The sequence below is a fragment of the Acomys minous genome (assembly GCF_964271855.1).
Source record: "Acomys minous genome assembly, chromosome: 17".
Lineage (NCBI taxonomy): Eukaryota > Metazoa > Chordata > Mammalia > Rodentia > Muridae > Acomys > Acomys minous.
Window position 1 is genome coordinate 7,758,771 of NC_140500.1, and position 19,628 is coordinate 7,778,398.

At 39.0% G+C, this 19,628-nt stretch overlaps 2 protein-coding genes across 4 annotated transcripts in view; one reads left to right on the forward strand and one right to left on the reverse strand.

Moving 5' to 3' along the window:
- The window catches only part of IAPP (islet amyloid polypeptide), a gene marked incomplete at its 5' end in the record, with an annotated part of 432,665 nt that overhangs the window by 106,977 nt on the left and 306,060 nt on the right, over window positions 1–19,628 (reverse strand). The window lies entirely within an intron of this gene.
- Window positions 1–19,628, forward strand: part of LOC311588529 (solute carrier organic anion transporter family member 1A5-like) — a 47,081-nt gene that overhangs the window by 24,979 nt on the left and 2,474 nt on the right. For all 3 annotated transcript variants that reach the window (XM_084766253.1, XM_084766254.1, XM_084766255.1), the window contains 7 exons: window positions 664–885; window positions 2,898–3,062; window positions 4,178–4,373; window positions 6,265–6,430; window positions 8,372–8,544; window positions 11,916–11,980; window positions 13,014–13,131. In XM_084766253.1, the coding sequence (XP_084622379.1) occupies window positions 664–885; window positions 2,898–3,062; window positions 4,178–4,373; window positions 6,265–6,430; window positions 8,372–8,544; window positions 11,916–11,980; window positions 13,014–13,131 (1,105 nt within the window). The remainder of the gene's footprint in view (window positions 1–663; window positions 886–2,897; window positions 3,063–4,177; window positions 4,374–6,264; window positions 6,431–8,371; window positions 8,545–11,915; window positions 11,981–13,013; window positions 13,132–19,628) is intronic.

The following is a 19,628-nucleotide window of genomic DNA, read 5'->3' on the forward strand; positions in this document are numbered from 1 at the left end:
AAATGTGTCTCAAATCGTGTTTCTGTCTTTTTAAAACATAATTTTAACCATTACTGCATGTTGTTATGGTTAATTTAAAAGTATGGCCAAATAAATGTTTATTATTTGCCTTATTGTTACTCCATCAGCATTATCTAATGTATTTTAGAATAGCCTTTTCATCCGGGGCAAGGCAGCTGTTAGCTGCTAAGCTATTCTCTCTGCTCAAAGCCTGCAGGCTTTTGCTCTGCCCCAGTCTTCTGCCTTTCCCAGGTGTAGGCCTTTTAGTCATCCAGTCAAGGAGGCAAGGTTCAAGGCAGCAACTAGATCCTGCAAGACAATAATTAGCTTCAAAAGACATAGCATCAGGCCAAACTCCAGCAGCATGGAACACTCCAGAACCTCTTCTTCATCCTTAATTGTAATTTCACCTAATCCATGAACTTCACACACTTTTTTTGAAAGGTCTGAATTATCAGGGTAGGTTGCTTTGGCAAATGCTAGTAATCCCAGCATTTAGGAAGCAGAGGCAGAGGTAAAGGACTTCAAGTTCAAAGTCCAAACAAGAAGAACAAATGACATACAAAATTTATGCTCAAATGAAAGGATGATGCTTAGTAATTTTCTACAGCTTACACAGGAAAGAATGGTGCAAGCTCATACAGTTTCTGTATTTCTTTACAGACGACCTGACCATAACTCCCGCTGACACACGCTGGGTGGGTGCCTGGTGGATCGGCTTTCTGATCTGTGCAGGAGTGAATTTCCTCACCAGCATCCCCTTCTTCTTTTTTCCCAAAACTCTCCCAAAGGAAGGACCAGAGGATAATGTGGATGAAACTAAAAATGGCAGAGAAGAGAAGCACAGAGAAAGAGCCAAGGAGGAAAAACACGGAATCACTAAAGGCAAACAGGAAAACTTTAAGCTCTATTTGGTTTAGCTGGTCTGTGGTTAGTGGGCACTTGTCACACTGTGCTGAGTTAAGGTAGCTTGTCACTAATCGTCCCTAATCAGGACTTCTGTGATGAACTTCTTCCGCAGTTACCACTTGGAAACAACTGACATGATAGGGAACCTGACTTACCTTAGATTAGGCTTTATGAAAAACTCAAATTAATCTGAACACTCAGTGAGTAAATATATTTTCTCATATGATTGAAAATCTATTTTACAGGAGATATTAATTCAAATTAAAAAGTACAAATAACCAAAAATCCAAGTGAAGATAATATAATATAATAAAAACCTGTGTGATAAGAAAAAAATGTTAGTTTAGCGATGAGCATTCTTGAAGTCAAGGCCGAAAGAGAAATCATGGCAGGTGACATAACGCTCTACATTTGAAGGTGTGTGATAGTTTACAGAATTGGTCCCTTAGAACAGACTGTTTTAAACAAGCAGTGATGTCATTAACCTATGATGCAGAGTGGAGATGGTTCTGTAGAAGCTGGGATGGGACAGTGGAGCGTCCTGGCACAGACTGCTGGAGGGAGCACTCTACTGAGGATATTGCTATTTGCTCCACCACTCGTACCCTCCCAGATCTATGTGCACTGAAGAGTCACTAATCTGCCCTGAACACTACTAACCATGGCTGAGGAGCCAGTCACGCTGGGAGCTAATGCAGGGGCTAGAACATTCTTAGAATCATGGTCATCTTAGCAATTCTCCTTAAAGGGCCAGTACTGACTGCTCTGTGAGATTTTGTCATCTGCCAGATCAACATGATTTCAAAGCTAGGAAAGAGCTGAGCAGAGAAGACGTACAGAAAGTAACCGAGCCCTGTGGAGACTCATCTAGAAGGACGGGGAAGTCAACAAACAAGGTTGAGTTTGAAGGCTCCCAGGAGTTATGACTGCAACCATCTCACTCATAAAGATGGGTTTTACCACTAGAGTATATTTTTAAAAAATTAAACCGTCTGCCTTAACTTTTAAATAGTTTCTTCTTGATACTTTTCTCCCAATGAAATTCTAGGTAATTTATTAAGTATTGTGTAAAATTAGAAAAATCAAGGCAGCTTCTCATGAAAACAAGTAAAGGAAAAGACTATGAAGGGTGTATTCAGCCAAATTGCCTCAGTGAGATCCAATCTATTTTCTAGAGACATGATCCAAACCTGACTCTGCTTTTCAAACAACTTGAATCTGAGCTGTTTTCTCTTCCTCCTCCCCTCCTCCTCCTCCACCTCCTCATCCTCTTCTTCTTCTTCTTCTTCTTCTTCTTCTTCTTCTTCTTCCTCTTCCTCTTCTTCTTCTTCTTCTCCTCCTCCCGTCTCCCTCTCACTATGCCTTGCTGACTCTCAGCTTCTTAAGCAGGGAAAAATTTTGCTATGTCACTTGGAAGCTGCTTAGTGCACACCAACTGGCACAGCATTCCTTCATGTTGAGATGTTTAAAAACACCACTAGCTGCTTCTAATGCACATCCTGCTGTGAGGTGCTGGTGAGGTGCTGGGCTTGTCTGGGCAGCAGCATGATTCCTGGAGCCTTCACAAGCTTTAAGCTTATCCATTCTTGCACAAAGGAGTGATAGCATCAGAGTCTCACCTCAGACTTCACCATAGCATGTCCCTTGCAGATTCCAGAGGACAGACTAGTCACTCTCTAATGAAGGCAGGAGACTAATAGAAGGAAAGAAGAGAAAGCACATGAAAGAGTGGGGCTACGGACACAATTTTATCTCCTTACAGTTTCGCTTGCTGGTACAATTGACTTCCGGCTCTTATGTAGCCTGTTGTACCACTTACTTCCTGAAGTGACTTAAACAATGATATAGAACTTTAGCCCCAAAGGAGTAAAAAATGTACCAAATGCATTGTGTCACAGCACTGTATCTGTAAGAAGATTTTAGGAGAACACTGAACATAAAATGCAAGGCCAAGTTAGCTTTTTGGTTTCTACACACCTTTGTTTCAGATTTCTTGCCATTCCTGAAGAGGCTGTTTTGTAACTGGATTTATATGCTTTTCATGCTTCTAAGTATTCTCCAGATGAGTGTATTTGTTAATTCATTCACCTTCCTGCCTAAATACCTGGAGCAGCATTATGGAAAATCCACTTCAGAGGCAGTCTTCCTCATAGGTATGCACTTCCGTTTTTCAGTGCCACAAAGACATGATGAACAGTGAGAAGATGTGACTAGGAGACTGCAGTGGAATTGAAATCTGTTAGGATATTCTCGTAAACTGCTTCTCTTCAGTCTCCAGGGAAACCAAAGAGGGATATGGAATGGAATCAGCTAGAAATGTGCTCTAGTTCTCCCTCCAGTCAGAATGGAAACCATCACACCTACGGCAGGCTTGGGGGAAGCTCACACCAGTCAGTTTTCACACACCAATGTGTCACTTCAAAGAGGGATGCAGAGTCAGCTCCCTGGGACTCTGTGTCTCACTCCCAGATTTTACCTCTGGGCTTCTGTTCTTGCTCTCCTCATTCCTCCTCAGTCAGATGCTCGGTCCCTGGTGGTCTGAGGAGTCTGTGCAGCCACAGTCTGCTTTTCTAAAGAGTACACTAAGCTCAGGCATTGTAAGCAACTTTTGATTTTTCCTGGGTTCATTTTACTCTCAGAAACTGAAGAAAGATCACAGATTTTCAGCATCCACCTTACCTAGAGATCCCCAAAACCCACATCCCAGTCCTCATCATCAGATGCATAATTTTCAATACGTAGATGTAGACCTGCAAATGGCATTTACATTCTTCTAAGCTTGTTGCTGGCATTGTGTGAAAACAACCTAGCCAGAATTTGTTCCTATCTTTTTCTTTTCTTTTCCTTTGAGTTTTGGCTGGAGAAAGAGTCAGTGAGGAAGAATGCTGGGCAAACAGACAATGCACAAAATGTTCTACACTTGATAACCAAGGACTTTTGAAATCTTTGACCTTTGAAATCACCTGGAGTAGAGTCAAATTTCCAGGAAACAGAGTGAAGAGAAATATACAAAATATTTAATATCATTTATGTGTGATGCTTATAAAGTCTATATAAACTGCTGCAAATGATTATGTAAATGATATGTTTTTAAACTGACTTTATGGGGCATTTGGAAACCTCTTTTTATGTAGTATATGAGTGAGTAGGGCTCAGATCATTGTATATTAGAACTAAATAGATTCTTAAATAAGTTATATTAGATAAATTTGTTACATATTTATTTTTCTGCTCTCTTTAATAAATTCTACCTTAATTGCAATTGTAGGTCTTTATACCTTACCTCCAATATGCATTGGATATTTAATCAGTGGCTATATAATGAAGAAATTCAAGATTACTGTCAAGAAAGCTGCATACATAGCGTTCTGCCTGTCCTTGTTTGAGTACTTTCTAGCACTCTTTCACTTTATGTTGACCTGTGATAATTTCCCTGTTGCTGGCCTAACTACCTCTTATGAAGGGTATGTTGTTTCCTAATGAAGATCATATTTTCAATTTGCTAGTCCATTTCCTCCAGAAGTTATATACAACCAAATCATTTTATTACAACCTAATAGCAGTGATGCATGGTTACATGTAGCTTCCTCCCACTGATAAGTCCTATAAGAGCCCAGACAAGTGAAATGCTTATTAACGAGGCGTGGGAACTACCAGTGGGTAAGTATACGATTCCACATGCATATGAGTACTTGCCATGGTGATATCCTAGTCTGCTTTAAAGTATGGTAAATTAAAATAACTTAGATATCTTAGCTTAAATTATCTATGTATTGTATGCCTCCATCAGCAGACAGCTTTAAAAGTTGAGTGTACAGGCCACCATTCCTTCATAGGTTTCTAAGATGGGCTCAATTCAGCAAACTAGAATCTAATACATGATAAGTCAATTAATGTATATATTTATAGATGTCACTGGTAAACATAGCTCAGGTCCTCTGTGGTCTTAGATTTTACATTTTAAGTGTTGTCTGGTCATCTTCTGTATTAACATGGGAAATATAAAACTTAGTTTAGGGAAATGGTTTTATCAGTTAAGATGAAATGAAGCCTACAGTTGGGATGTCTTTTCGAGGGGTTGAGGATAGGACTCAGTGACACAGTGCTTGCTGAGCAGGCAGGAGGGACCGGATTCAGAATTTCAGAACCCATGGAAGCTTGGCACGTGGGGTCTGTGTAACCCTAGTGCTCTGACTGTGAGCTGAGTGGAACGGGCAGGAGACTGAATGTTCATGTGCCTGTTAGTCTGGCATTTGCAGCAGCAAACAACAGGGGCCTCTGTCTCTAACAAGGTGGAAGGTTATCTTCTGACGTCCACATGCCTGCTGTTATACAGGTGTGCCTACACACACACAGACACACAGACACACAGATACACAGAAACACACACACACACACACATGCATGTGTGTGTGTGTGTGTGTGCGCGCTCACACATACACACACGAGAGAGAGAGAGAGAGAGAGAGAGAGAGAGAGAGAGAGAGATTAAAACTAAAATTCTTTCAAAGCCTTTAAAAATTATAAGACTTGAATAAGTTAAAATCTAAAATCACAACTATATATATATATATATATATATATATATATATATCTGATTTGAATCTTGTTTTAGACATGAATTTTTTCACTCTATTTGTAGATGTAGAAATTGAAACTCATGGGAAGTTAGTGATATCACAGGAACTGGCTTCAACACTCCAAAGTAGAACTGTACACACTGAGTGCATCTCCAGCCATGCTGACTGCACACTGTGTTTGAGGAACGGCATTGAGTTCATCTGCTAGACTCAACATTTTCCTTTTTCAATCCCATAGTAAATGCTGGGGGATTGCTATATCTCAGAAGAGCATGGCTGGTTACTCATACCTGTCTGTACTGGGGTCTGAATTCACCATTTATCTTATAAATGGAAACTACAGAGTTTCCCCAAACCATCCCTCTCAGTACTTCCCATAAGGCAGATCAATGAGAGACTAGCCACCTTCCATTCAGCTCTGACAGCACAGAACTGTCCTATAGCATGGGCTTTTAGTGTTTACTTTTGAAGTAATTGAAAAAAGCATCCATGACACCAGTAGAGCAAATAACATGGGCACCAAAGCCTGTTTAGAGACCTCACATTGAGATTTGGATGGTCTGTCCGTGTTCTGGGGAAAAGATGAAATGTTTCTCTCCCTTTCCCTCCCTCCCTCCCTCCCTCCCTCTCTCCCTCCCTCCGTCCCTTTTTTGCCCCCCTCCCTCCCCCTATCTCTCCCTCTCTTTCTCAGTTATGTGTATGAGAACTTAAAGAGATGAAAATAAAATGCTTCAGTAGGTTTTCAGAATCCGTAACATATTTAAAATCCTTTCAGAGTCCAGCAGCCTCCATATGTGGAGAATAAGGTCCTTGCTGACTGCAACACCAGGTGTAGCTGCTTAGCAAAAACGTGGGATCCAGTGTGTGGCGACAATGGCATAGCGTACATGTCAGCCTGCCTTGCGGGCTGTGAGAAGTCTGCTGGAACAGGAATCAACATGGTAAACACCCTTTCAGTGTTTGGGCTGATGTTTGTGTACTGCATTAACATGTGCTGTGACCTAAGCCTACATCTGCTAAGAAGCAAAAATTATCATGCCTAAAAATTAGATTTATACTTTTTGTGAACAACTCAATTTACTTTGTATATGCACACTTGCCCTTAAAATTCCTAAATATTATGTAGAGCTTCAACAGAGTCCGAGCATTATTTTGTAACTTCAAAGCAGTTGAAAACATTGTTCAAGTGATCTGAGTTAAAATGTCTGGACAGGTTGGAGAGATGGCTCCACTGTAAAGAGCACTTGCTGCTCTTTCAGAGGACATGTTTGGTTCCTAGCACACACATGGGGCAGCTCACAACCCCAGCTCCAGGCCATCTGACACCCTCCTCTGTCTTTCTCAGGCACCCACATGCACCTGTTTGTGTACACACAGATACAGAAGCATGCACGTAAATCCACATTAAAGTTGAAACTGTAAATTATTCTGGACAGAACTTGACCTTTGTTGTGACAGAAACTTATGAAGCCCAGGCTAGCCTCAAACTTGCTGTGTAGTTGAGGTGGACAGAAGACTTATCTTTTCATATCACGATCTGCTTTATTTATTTATTTAGTGGTGTGCAGGTGCCTGTGCATATGGAGGCCACAAGGCTACCTCAGCCGTTGACTCTCAGGCCCCATGCTCTTGGTGCTTTTGAGACAGGATCTCACCGGCATGGAATTTGCTTCTGTTAGGCCAGCTGGCACATGAGCCCTGGATCTTCAGAGCACCAGTGTTGCAAGCACATCCTCTACATGAGCATTTCTCACATGTGTGCTGGAGATGCGAACTCAGGTCCTCATGCTTTGCAGGACTTTACTGACTGTTCCACCTCCTGGCATCTCATCATGATCGTCTAGCAAGATAAAGAATCAAACATTTTTCTTGCCTTAAACATGGTATAATACTTAGAGTTGGTTGATATTCAAGATAAAATATAAATTTTGATACATAATCAAATTTAGAAATCAGACAATTAAAAATATTGACTTTACTTTTTAAATAAATGCTTTCTCTTAGGGACATGACTTTGCTTATTTGTAAGCACCTAACTACTCTAGCATCCTGAAATACATTTTGTTTTAGTACTTAGTACTAGGTGAAAAATTAAACAAAGCATTATTCGCTATCTTTAAAAAAAATTCTGGGTAGAGCTGGTATAGCCTTCAATCACAGCACCTAGAAGTCAGAGGCAGGAGGATCTGTGAGTTTGAGGCCATCTAGGTCTACAGAATGAGTTCTAGGACAACCAGAGTTATACAGAGAAATTCTGTCACAGAACATCAGATAAAATGTGTTTAGGCTAGAAAAGTTAGCTCAGTAGATAAAGGCATTTGCCACTAAGCCTCACCACCAGAATGATGTGCTGGGACCCTCATCATATAGGGAGAGAAGGAACTCCCCTAACCTAAACCCTGACTTCTCCTTGTATGCCATGGCAAACACATGTACACACACACACACACGCACGCATGCACGCACGCACGCACGCACGCGCGCACATAACCAACCAGCCAACCAAATGAAAATAAAAAAATAAAGTGCATTCAGGATAATTAATTTTTTGCAAATTTAGCCTGTGATTTAGAAAAATAATACCATTTGAAAAAATCTACCTGTTTATATTTTATGGTAGAATTCTGAGATATGAGGGGGGGGGAATAAAGAAGAACTGAACCTCCATTTTTATTTATTATTATTTTTATTTAATGGTGTATGCATGATCATTCTCTGTCCCTCCTTCAAACTATATGAGTGCTCTTCCTCTGAGTTATGCCATTGGCCACAACACTCTCCATTTGATCCAACTAGCTGTGTAGGAAACACTAAAGGTTTGGGCCCAGTATTTGTCTTCCTTCAATAGGACACTGGGTTTTATTTGTTTGTTTTTTTGACAGGTGTTTCAAAACTGCAGTTGCATCTACTCATCAGGAAACTCATCTGCTGTCCTTGGACTGTGTAACAAGGGTCCTGACTGTGCTAAAATGCTGCAGTACTCTTTAATCCTGAGTTTAATTGCCACTTTCCTCTTCTCTCTAGCAGCCATACCTGGGTACATGGTTTTCCTGAGGTAATAAGTAACACCTTCAATTAGCTTTCTCTCTTTCCTTCTTCATAGTGTTTGTGTGCGTGTGCATGTGTGTGTGTGTGTGTGTGTGTGTGTGTGTGTGTGTGTGTGTGTGTGCCTCTAAGAACACAGGGAGGTCAGAAGACATTGTTGGTGATTCAGTTTTCTCCTTCATCTTGTTTTGAGGCAGGGTCTCTCTTGTTATTTCTACTGCTGTGCTGCCTGTGCACTGCAGCCCACCTCAAGATCCCAAGCAGTCCTGTTTTCTCCTTCTATTTAACTGGGAATGCTGGGATTACAGATGCATTCCACTGATTTGGGCATATTTAGTTTAATATTTTATTAATGTTCCTGGGTTCTGGGGATTAAATTCAGATCTCCAAGTCTTTATGGCCAGAATATACGCACTGAGTCATCTCACTGTTGTCATTTAGATTTTTGGTAATTTTTTTCCCAAGAGAGGATCTTGGATTTGGCTCCTAGAACAGCAATGATATAAGATACATTTATCAAGACTCTTGTACTAAGCATTGCTGAATTTAGCAATAATCTAGTTTGGTGAAATTTTCCCTCCCATCTTTTCCTATTTCTGACCATTATATCTTAAGCCTAAATGAAGAGACACCATGTTCTGACAGGTGAAGAGTGTTTGGGTAGCACTCACTTCCTGTGGCTCAGCCAACTGACTGGCAGAGTGTGATACCTTGTGTAAAAGTGACCGGGGTCCCTTGACGTCCTGACCTCAAAGAGTCTTTGTAAAGAAACACGTGTGCAATGACAGATGCTCTCTAACCAGGAAGTACATTAATGCACTAGCATAGACTCTGGAACAAGGAGGGTTATGAGGTCAATGGCAGATGCTCAGCTCTTACACATAAAATGAGAATGTGGCAGAGCCAAGTTTCAAAGTTTATATTCTTAGCAGGTGTTCTTTGCAGTCTAGAAAATTTCACACACATGAAGAATGGGAAAACAGTTCTACCTGCCTTTTATTGTCTTATTGCATTTCAGAAGCATAATTGAGTTCACCATGCTGTGTGATTAATTTATGAGTAAAACACGTTGCCTTATAGACTGGACCATGCTTCTCTTCTCCCTTTCCCTGTGCTTGTCTGATTCCTTGGCTACGTTCCCTGTGCACCTGGTCTCTTCCTTTTTCATGTATAATTCTTCTTTCCTTTTCCTTTTCTCCTCTTCTCCCAACAATTTCTCTTCTCTTCTTCCTCTCCTCCCCTCCTCTCCTCCCCCTCCTATCTTCTCCCCTCCCCCTCCTATCCTCTTCCCCTCCCCTCCCCAGTCCTTCCCCTCCCCTCTTCCCCTCTCTTCTCCTCTCCTCTGCTGACCCCTTTTTCTCTCTGTCTTCTAACCCTTCCTTTCACTCCCCTTCATTCTTCCCCCCATCCTGCTACCTCCTCATACACAGTCACTGGAATAGGCTAAATACATGTCCTTATTAATTCATTTTTTATAAGATGTTATATTTTTATATTCACCAAATAGAGATGTGGTATATGCATGTCTTCATCTCGTAAGTTCATGGACAGACGAAGGTGCCAAGTATTGCTAGTTCTTAATTCTTATTCTTACAAATGAGGGACATTTGGGTGTGACATTTGTCACCCCATTACATGCCAGGGAGATTCAGCTGATGTGGCTAAGTGATATCTCCTTTTTCCTTCACTACTCCAGATACCTTAGGTCCAAAGCCCCATGCTCAGTTGATAATGATAATTTTTTCCTCATAGAGGAGAGTGGTCATAGGTGAAGGGCATATGAGCAGGTGAACCCTCCTGTTAGGACCTCCAAAGATGCTCTGGAGAGATGCTCTCATGTTTACTGCATACCTATAAACACTTCATCCCACACTCACTTTCCCAATTATCTTATTTCTGAAGCTAACAATTCATTTGAGACTGGTTGTAAAAATTGATGTTTTAATGTATAATTATTTAATTTATGTGTGTGTGTGTGTGTGTGTGTGTGTGTGTGTGTGTGTGTGTGTGTGTGTATGTATGCCATGGCATGGATATTGAGATGCCAAGACATGTCATAGGAGTTGGTTCATTTTGTACAGTGTGAATTTCAGATATTGAACTCAGTTTGTCAAGCTTGGTGGCAAGTATCTTTACCTACTGAGCCATCTTATAGGCCCTACTGTGTGCTTTATTGGTGTAGCTAGGATAAAATGTATTAAAATCATTTTTCTTGTATTTCTTTGGTCTTTCTTGCAATATTTGATGATTGCAATGTAAATGATAGAAAACACAATACTACTGTTTGCAAGCTATCATTATTTTTCTAGTCTGTTGTGTTTTCTTAAAGTCTTTCATAGAATCACTTCCAAAACGAAATTCCTACAATTGTACATGTTTTGGCTTTCTTACCCAAGGATTATTTGGCAGGAAAAGGCCACAGTTTAAAAGGTCTTCCATATTCTTATTTTATAATAATTTTTTTTTTAGTTTTTAGTCTTACACCTTTATAGGCCTCCCCTTTGTTTGTAATTTTCAAAAACTTCATTCACCATGACCAAGTAGGCTTCATCCCAGGCATGCAGTGGTGGTTCAAAACACGGAAATCCATCAGTGTAATTCATCATATCAATAAACTGAAAGAAAAAAAACCACATGATCATCTCCTTAAATGCTGAAAAAGCATTAAACAAAATCCAACACCCATTCATGTTAAAAGTCCTGGATTTTGTCCTGGATACAAAATCAACTCAACAAAAGATCAGTACCCCTCCTTTATACAAGTGACAAAGAGGCTAAAGTATACTTTTTTTTTTAAAAAGGCAGTATAGGAGAGACAAATGTCTGAAGTTTTAAAATCCATATAACAAAATAATTTTCTTAATGTTATAGCACACATAATAGACTCTTTGTCTGTTTATCTGTAGGACTGCGTTTACTCTACCTTGAATTTTTATATGACATGTATTGCATGAGAAACTGCTTGGCAAACAATTTAAGAAAAGAAAGATATATTTGTTTTGGGTTTCAAAGGTTTGGGTCCAGTATGATGAATATGGCATGGTGATTGCCATTGTCACCAGGAACCTCTTCATCAAAGTTAGCAAATAATGTCTAACTGGTAAAGATCTCAGCCTTGCTTTAGATGTGGAGGTCAGAGGTCAGCTTTCAGGCATCCACATGCTCTTTCTCTGTGTGGGCTTCACAGAGACAGAGCTGTACCATTTTCACTTCAGGATGAAAAGCTTAAGCATTACAATCATGAACTACCGCTGTCATTGGAGGGTGGTAGGGTAGATATGGATTCTCATGATAAGCTTGTATGTATGCATGCATGTATGCATGTGTGTATGTGTATATGTGTGTATGTATGTATCTAAGTAGGCATATGTGTTTTTTCAGGTGTATCAATTCTGAAGAGAAGTCACTTGGAGTTGGATTACACACATTTTCCACAAGAATATTTGGTATGAAGGATTTCCTTAACACATCAGACCAATTCTTCATGCTTAGCATACCAACTAATTTTCCTTGAATCAGAAGAGAGTATCTTGTCAAACCAAAACACAGCTCTCATTTTAAAGGGAGTAAGGGTGTATTCAGGAATCAAACATGAGTGACCATGACACGGGCACACAGATTCAGGTCATCCAGATATGCTCCAACAGGAAGATTGTTTTGTGATGTTTATAGTTGGAGGACAAAGGAATCCATGAATAAGGTACTTCTCAAATACCTCACTGGGGACATCAGGTGAAGTAGTTACAGCAAAGCAGGAAATTCTCTGCTGTAGGCTCAGAAGCTGACTTATGTCATTCTTAGTGGGCGGAGGCTCATAGCCTCCTCAGTCAATACATCACCAAAGCTTCACGTAAGAGTTATACAGATATGTGATCAGAGATGGGGATGTGTTAAGAAAAGGCTCAATAAAAGAGGTAAAAAGATAATTTTCTCTGAGTCTGTAAAATCACAACTGTCTACATCCAGAAGGTTTGAATGATCTTGTAGTATCCTCAAGGTAGGTAGGTATGCCCTCCCCACTTTACGCTGAACTTCCGTTTATAAGCCTTTCTGTTTGGAAATGGCTACTTGTAAATTAGTCTGAGAGTGAAGTAACTGCAAAGATGAAAACTACTTCCCTTTGTCTTTAAAGACCTTACCTTACCTTAACCACACCTTTCATCTTTTTGTAGAGTCAACAATAAAGTGTTAGTTGCATGAACAGAAAGCCAATAGAAGGCATCTCAGCAAACGTATGAGGTTCATGACTATGAACTCAATGAATATACATTCTTTGCATCTTATATATAGCTTTCATTTGTTATGATCTAGAAACTTTACATTAACTTATAATTCATAAAAGTAAGTTTAGAGCATTTGATTCATTATATGTCTTCTATCTTTTCTTTCTTCCTGTAAATGGACTAGATTTTTTTAATGTTGTTGTTTACCGGTTTGGGGTTTGATTTGTTTGTTTCAATTTTGCTCTCTTAATTGCAGGTGGCATCCTAGGACCTATTTACTTCGGTGCTTTGATAGACAGAACATGTTTACATTGGGGAACTCTGAAATGTGGTGAGACAGGGGCATGCCGAATGTATGATGTGAATAGCTTCAGGTAAAGATAACCGTTGAGAATTGCTTTTGTAGCATAAAATGTCCTCACTCATATGTAACATTTTCTAAATTGAGAAGATTGCATATGATATCATATCTTAGAATGCACATGGATGGCATGACTTCCTTATTTAATATTTGTGTATTATTTCTAAAGTGTCTGATACATACAAGCCTGAGTGGACTTCCTAAAAACCTTTCAATATACTTTAGAAGTGGAGCAGCTGTCCACATAGAGGCCTTGGGGTAGCAAGGATGAGCAGCATCTTGAGATGAGCTCGTATAGTAGAACACAAGAGATAAACAAGAGAGGGAGATTAGGGACCTGGGGCAATTGTGTTGTAGGTGGGAACAAAATCTCTCAGCCACTGTGTATCTATAGACAGAGAGGAGGGACTCCTCCTTCATCCAGGGGTCAAGATAACAGAGTCACAGCACATCCAGGAAGCATGGACTATGACCTTCTAGCTTCTGAAAAGTTTATAGCCCTCTCATGTTTACAGCCCGACTTGATGTACCTCAATCTGTTCAGTACCATGCGGCTTAGCAAATGTGCTGTGGGCAGGGACTATCTTGAGAAGGGGCCTGGTATCTACATGTGGCTGATAGTCTCATCTATGTTAACCCATAGATGCCCCACTACACATAGTGGTTAGCTGCCCCATGAACAAAACTTGTCTCAGTAAGGTGACTGTGGTACAACTGAGAGTGTCACAAGGGAGAGGAGGATGCCACATAGAGAAACAATTGAAGCCATCACCCTCTAGAACTGGGAGACTAAGGAGCCAACTATTTGAGCTCCAGGTGCATGCAGTTTGGGTGGTTTCATGCAGTTACTTGGTGTAAAAGAAAGCAATTGCTTGCATGCATCCCATCATTCTCAGTGATGTGCAGGCACCTGTCACTCACAGCACAGTGAAAGGACTGTGCACTCCCTGCTGCCTCACCCTGAAGTTCATGCCAGCCTAACCTTGAAACCGTTCTGGCTGTTACTTTGTTTGTGATCTAGGGCGGCAGGCCTGAGGAATATCACAGAGAAACTCTGTTTACTAAAGGCTGAATTGGAGAAAAGACCCCCCCCCCCGCTCCTAAAACCGCTTTGGCCAAAAGGAATTTTTCCCATCTCTAGGTATAATGGAATCTTGGTCTGTTTCTGGGTGAGCATTATCCTGAATAAATCCTAAAGAGAAAAGTGCAGACCACAGCTCTGTCCAAAGTGTTTGTGCCTAAGGCAAATGCAGCCTCACATACCTGTAGTAGCAGAATGAGAGGACTCAACTAGTCTGTCAGCATACTTCTGTGTGTGCTAAAGTTCCAGTTGCCTTGACATCCCAAGAATGGGACAGTATACAAGAATTGTGAGCAAACTAATTTTTCTCTCTTAAATTGATTTTGCCAACACTTTTTATAACTGTAGCAGAAAATAAACTGAGATATTTCTTAATCTCTTGCTTATGTATAAAAGTTGATTATATTTCTACAGTGCTATGCTTGAAGTCTTAAGTATCTACAGTTATATGCTATATTTTTACTTTCCTTCTGCAGAAGCAGCAATGGTAATTTTTCTGTTCTCTTTTTGTTTCTTTGTTTCTGTTTTTTTTTTAAATACTGGGTTTCTCTGTGTTCAGCTCTGGCTGTCCTGAACTAACTTAGTAGACCAGATTGGCCTTGGAATCACTGAGATATGTGTACCTCTACTCCCTGAGTCTAGGGATTCCTTTATTCTTATGTAGCCCAATATGTCCTGCCTGAAGAGTGGTAATACCGACAGTGGACTGATTCTTCTCATCTCAATTAATATAATAAAAATAATGGCCCATGTCCATGTTTACAGGCTAGCATAATCCACACAGACCAGCACTGAAACTTTATTCCCAGGAGATTCTAGATTGTATGAAGTTGACAACACTATCCATCATACCAGAGTTTATTGTAAACATGTTGAGAATAAAAAGAAATACTTTCTTAGTTATTTAGAAATGTACAATAAAGAAAACACAACTCGAGGAAATCCTGGAGTTGGAAAACCTAGGGAAGAGACAAAAATTGCTGACACAAGCAACATCAACAGAACCAAGAGAGGGAAGAGATTATCTTAAAAGTAGAAGATACAGTTAAAGTAATCAATACATCAGTCAAACAAAATATTAAAACTAGAAACTTCCTGACACAAAATATCCAAGAAATCTGAGACACTATGGAAAGACCAAGCCTAAGACTAAATAGGAATAGAAGAAGGAGAAAACTCCAAGCTCCAAGACCCAGAAAACATTTTCAATGCAATCAAAGATGAAAACCTCCCCAACCTAAGAAACAGTGATGCCTATAAAAATATGAGATGTCTACAGAAGTCCAAATAGAGTGAACCAGAAAAGAAAATCCTCCTGTTACATAGTGATGTACATACTACATATACAGAACAAAGAAAGAATATTAAAAACTGCAAGGGAAAAAGGCCAAGTCACTTATAAACGTAAACCTATCAGAATTACTCCCTGACTTCTCAACAGAGACTATGAAAGCCAGAAGAGTTGGACAGATGCCATGCAGACCCTAAGAGACCACAGATGTCAGCCCAGACTACTATATATAACAAAAATGTCAACCACCATTGATAGAAAAAACCAGATCTTCCATAACTAAACTAAGTTTAAACAGTACCTAGCCACAAATACAGCAGTGCAGAAGATACTAACAGGAAAACTCCAAGGAGACTAACTACACCCAGGAATATAAATGAGATAAATAACCACATATTTGCCAAACCAAAATATAGGAAGTGGGCGTTTGTGCACACACACACACACACAAACACACACACACCACACACTCATCACCACCAATATCAAAATAATAGGAATTAACAGTCACTGGAAATAAATGTCCCTCAACATCAATGGCTGCAACTCTCCATATAAAATGACACAGGCTAACAGAGTGGATACAAAAAGAGGAGCCATCATTCTGCTGCATACAAGAAATACACCTCATCAATAAAGATAGATATTACCTTAAACTAAAGGGCCAGAAAAGGCATTTCTAGCAAATGGACCCAAGAAACAAGCTGGAGTAGCCATTCCAATATCTAATAAAGTAGACTTTTAAGCAAAACTAATCAAAAGAAATGGAGTAAGGACACTTCATACTCATCAAAGGAAATATACAACAAGAAGGTGTCTCAATTCTGAACATCTATGCTCTGAATGCAAGAGCATCCATATTCTGAAAAGAAACATTAACAAAGCTTAAATCACACATCACACCCCACATATTAATAGTAGGAGACTTCAACACTCCACTCTCACCAATGGGCAGATCATTGAGACAGAAACTATCTAGAGAAATAGTGAAACTAAAAGGTGTAATGAAACAAATGGACCTAACAGATTTCTACAGAACATTTCACCCAAACACAAAAGAATATCCCTTTTTTTTTCAACACCTAATGGAATCTTCTCCAAAATTTGCTATATACGTGGTCACAAAACAAACCTCAACAGATTCAAGAAGATAAAAATAACCCCTTGTATCTTATCAGACCACCATGGATTAAAGCTGGAACTCAACAATAGAAACAACAGAAAGCCTACAAATTCATGGGTACTGAAAAATATCCTACTCAATAACCACTGAGTCAGTGATGAAATAAATAAAGAAAGAAAAGACATCCTAGTATTCAATAAAAATAAAGGGGTAACATACCCAAACATATGGGACACAATGAAAGCTGTGCTAAGAGGAAAGCTCATGGCACTAAGTGCCTTCATAAAGAAATTGGAGAGATATCATACTAGCAACTTAACAGCACCTTTGAAGGCTCTCGAACAAAAAGAAGAAAATACACCAAGAGGAGTAGATGACAGGAAAGTATCAAACAAAGAGAACAATACAAATACTCAATGAAACCCAAAGCTGGCTCTTTGAGAAAATCAACAAGATAGACAAAACCCTAGCCAAACTAAGTAAAAGGACATGGAGAGTACCCAGATTAACAAAATCAGAAACGAAAAGGGGGACATAACAACAAACACTGAGGAAATCCAAAAAATCTTTAGGTCTCATTTCAAAGGCCAGTATTCGAAAAAAATAAAAAATCTAAAAGAAATGGATGATTTTCTTGATATTTCACTTACGAAAGTTAAATCAACATCAGGTAAACAGTTTAAAGAGTCCTATAAACCCAAAGGAAATTGAAGAAATCATCAAAGTCTCCCAACCAAAAAAAAAAAAAAAAATCCCAGAGCCGGGTGGTTTTAGCACAGAATTCTATCAGACATTCAAAGAAGAGATAATACCAATATTCTTCAAACTATTTCACAATATAGAAATATAAGGAACATTACCAAACTCATTCTGTGAATCCACAGTCACCCTGATACTCAACCAAAGACTCAACAAAGAAAGATAATTTAAGACCAATTTCATTTATGAACATTGATGGCAAAATACTCAATAAAATATTTGCAAAACAAATCCAGGAACACATAAAAAATTTCATGCACCATGACCAAGTAGGATTCATAGCAGAGATGCAGGGGTGGTTCAACATAAAAAATCCTTCAGTGTCATCCACCATATAAACAATCTGAAAGAAAAAAAAATCACATGATCGTCTCATTTGATGCAGAAAACACCTTTGACAAAATACAACATCCCTTCATGATAAAAAAAAGTCTTAGAGAGATCAAGGATACAAGGGCCACCTAAATATAATAGAAGCTATCTACAGCAAGTTGATAGCTAACATCAAATTAAATGGAGAGAAACACAAAGTGAGTCTACTAAAACCAGGAACAAGATAAGGCTGTCTACTCTATCCTTATCTCTTTAATATAGTATGTGAAATTCTAGATAGAGAAGTAAGACAACTAAAGGAGATCAAGGGGATACAATTTTGAAAGGAAGAGGTCAAAGTATGGCTATTTGCAAATGATATGATAGTATACATAGGTGACCCTCAAAATTCCACCAGAGAAGTCCTACAGCTGATAAACACCTTCAGCAAATGGCTGGTTACAAAATTAATTTTTAAAAAAATCAGTATCCCTCCTGTACACAAGCAACAAGCAGGCTGCGATAAAAATTAGGGGAAAAAATCCTCACCAGGGCAGAGATAATATTTAAAAAGTATCTTGGTGTAACTCTAACCAAGCAAGTCAAAGACCTGTATGACAAGAACTTCAAGTCTCTAAAGACAGAAATGGAGGAAGATATCAGAAGATGCAAAGATGTCCCATTCTCATGGGTCTGTAGGATTAACATAGTAAAAAAAAAATGTCCACTTGTGAAAAGAAAATCTACATCAAATCCCCATCAAAATACCAACACAATTATCTAAAGACATGAAAGAATAATTCTAAAATTCATATGGAAAAACAAAATCCCATAATACCCATAATAGCTAAAATAATCCTATACAATAAAAGAACTTCTAGAGGTGTCCTCATCCTGGATTTCAAGATATACTACATAGCAATAGTAATTAAAACTGTATTGTACTGGCATATAAATAGACTAGTGGATCAATGGAATCAAATCAAAAGCCCAGAAATAAACCCACACACCTATGGACACTTGATATTTGACAAAGAAGCTAAAACCATACAATCGAGATGCTAGATTGTATGACGCCTGCAACAGTATCCACCATACCAGGTTTTATAATAAATATGTTGAGAATAGGAGAGAATATTTCCATAGTTATTTAGAAATGTGCATTTCTCAAACATTAAATCCAGACACTTTGGGCATATTTTATTAAGTACACAAAGGAAAGAATCTTATGACAGTATTAAAAAAAAATAGTGAAAGGAAAAACTACCTAATTCATTTAAGGAAGCTTGAAGTGTCTTCATGGTTAAACTGGACAAGTTCCTCAAATGAAGAGATTAGTACCTAAGGAGATGGTTCAGGGCTTAATAACACATATTTCTCTTGCAGAGGATATGAGTTCAGTTCCCATAACCCACATTGGGCAGCTCACAACTTCCTTTTACTCCAATTCCCAGGTTTGAGTAATTACTAGGACTCATGAACACATGAGACCAAACAGAATACATAGTGAAAAATAATTGAGATAGGTTTATTATTGTACGTAGTAAAATATGTATGAAAATTGACAAATTGAGTCTACTAAATACATAAAAAATGACTAATAGGACTTATTTTAGACATATAAGAATTTTGATATCACAAAAATCTATTGGTGTATCAGAAAGACAAGTTGAAAAGTGACTTTATGATGTTTTATACACGTGTGCTAACAATATGAACAAACCTAACAGAAAAGAGTAATTCCCTTAACATGATTCAGGGGTTTTATCTCAGTATTTCAGAGACCATGCAATAATGACAGGAGAGGCATGTGGCCGAGTGTGAGGTCATGGCAGGGCAGGTATGGTGGCTAAGTTTGAGGAGGCTGTTCATGTTGACTGTTCTTTCTGGAAGCATTGAGTGCTTCCCACATTCATGGTGGGAATTCAATGCCATCCAAACCTT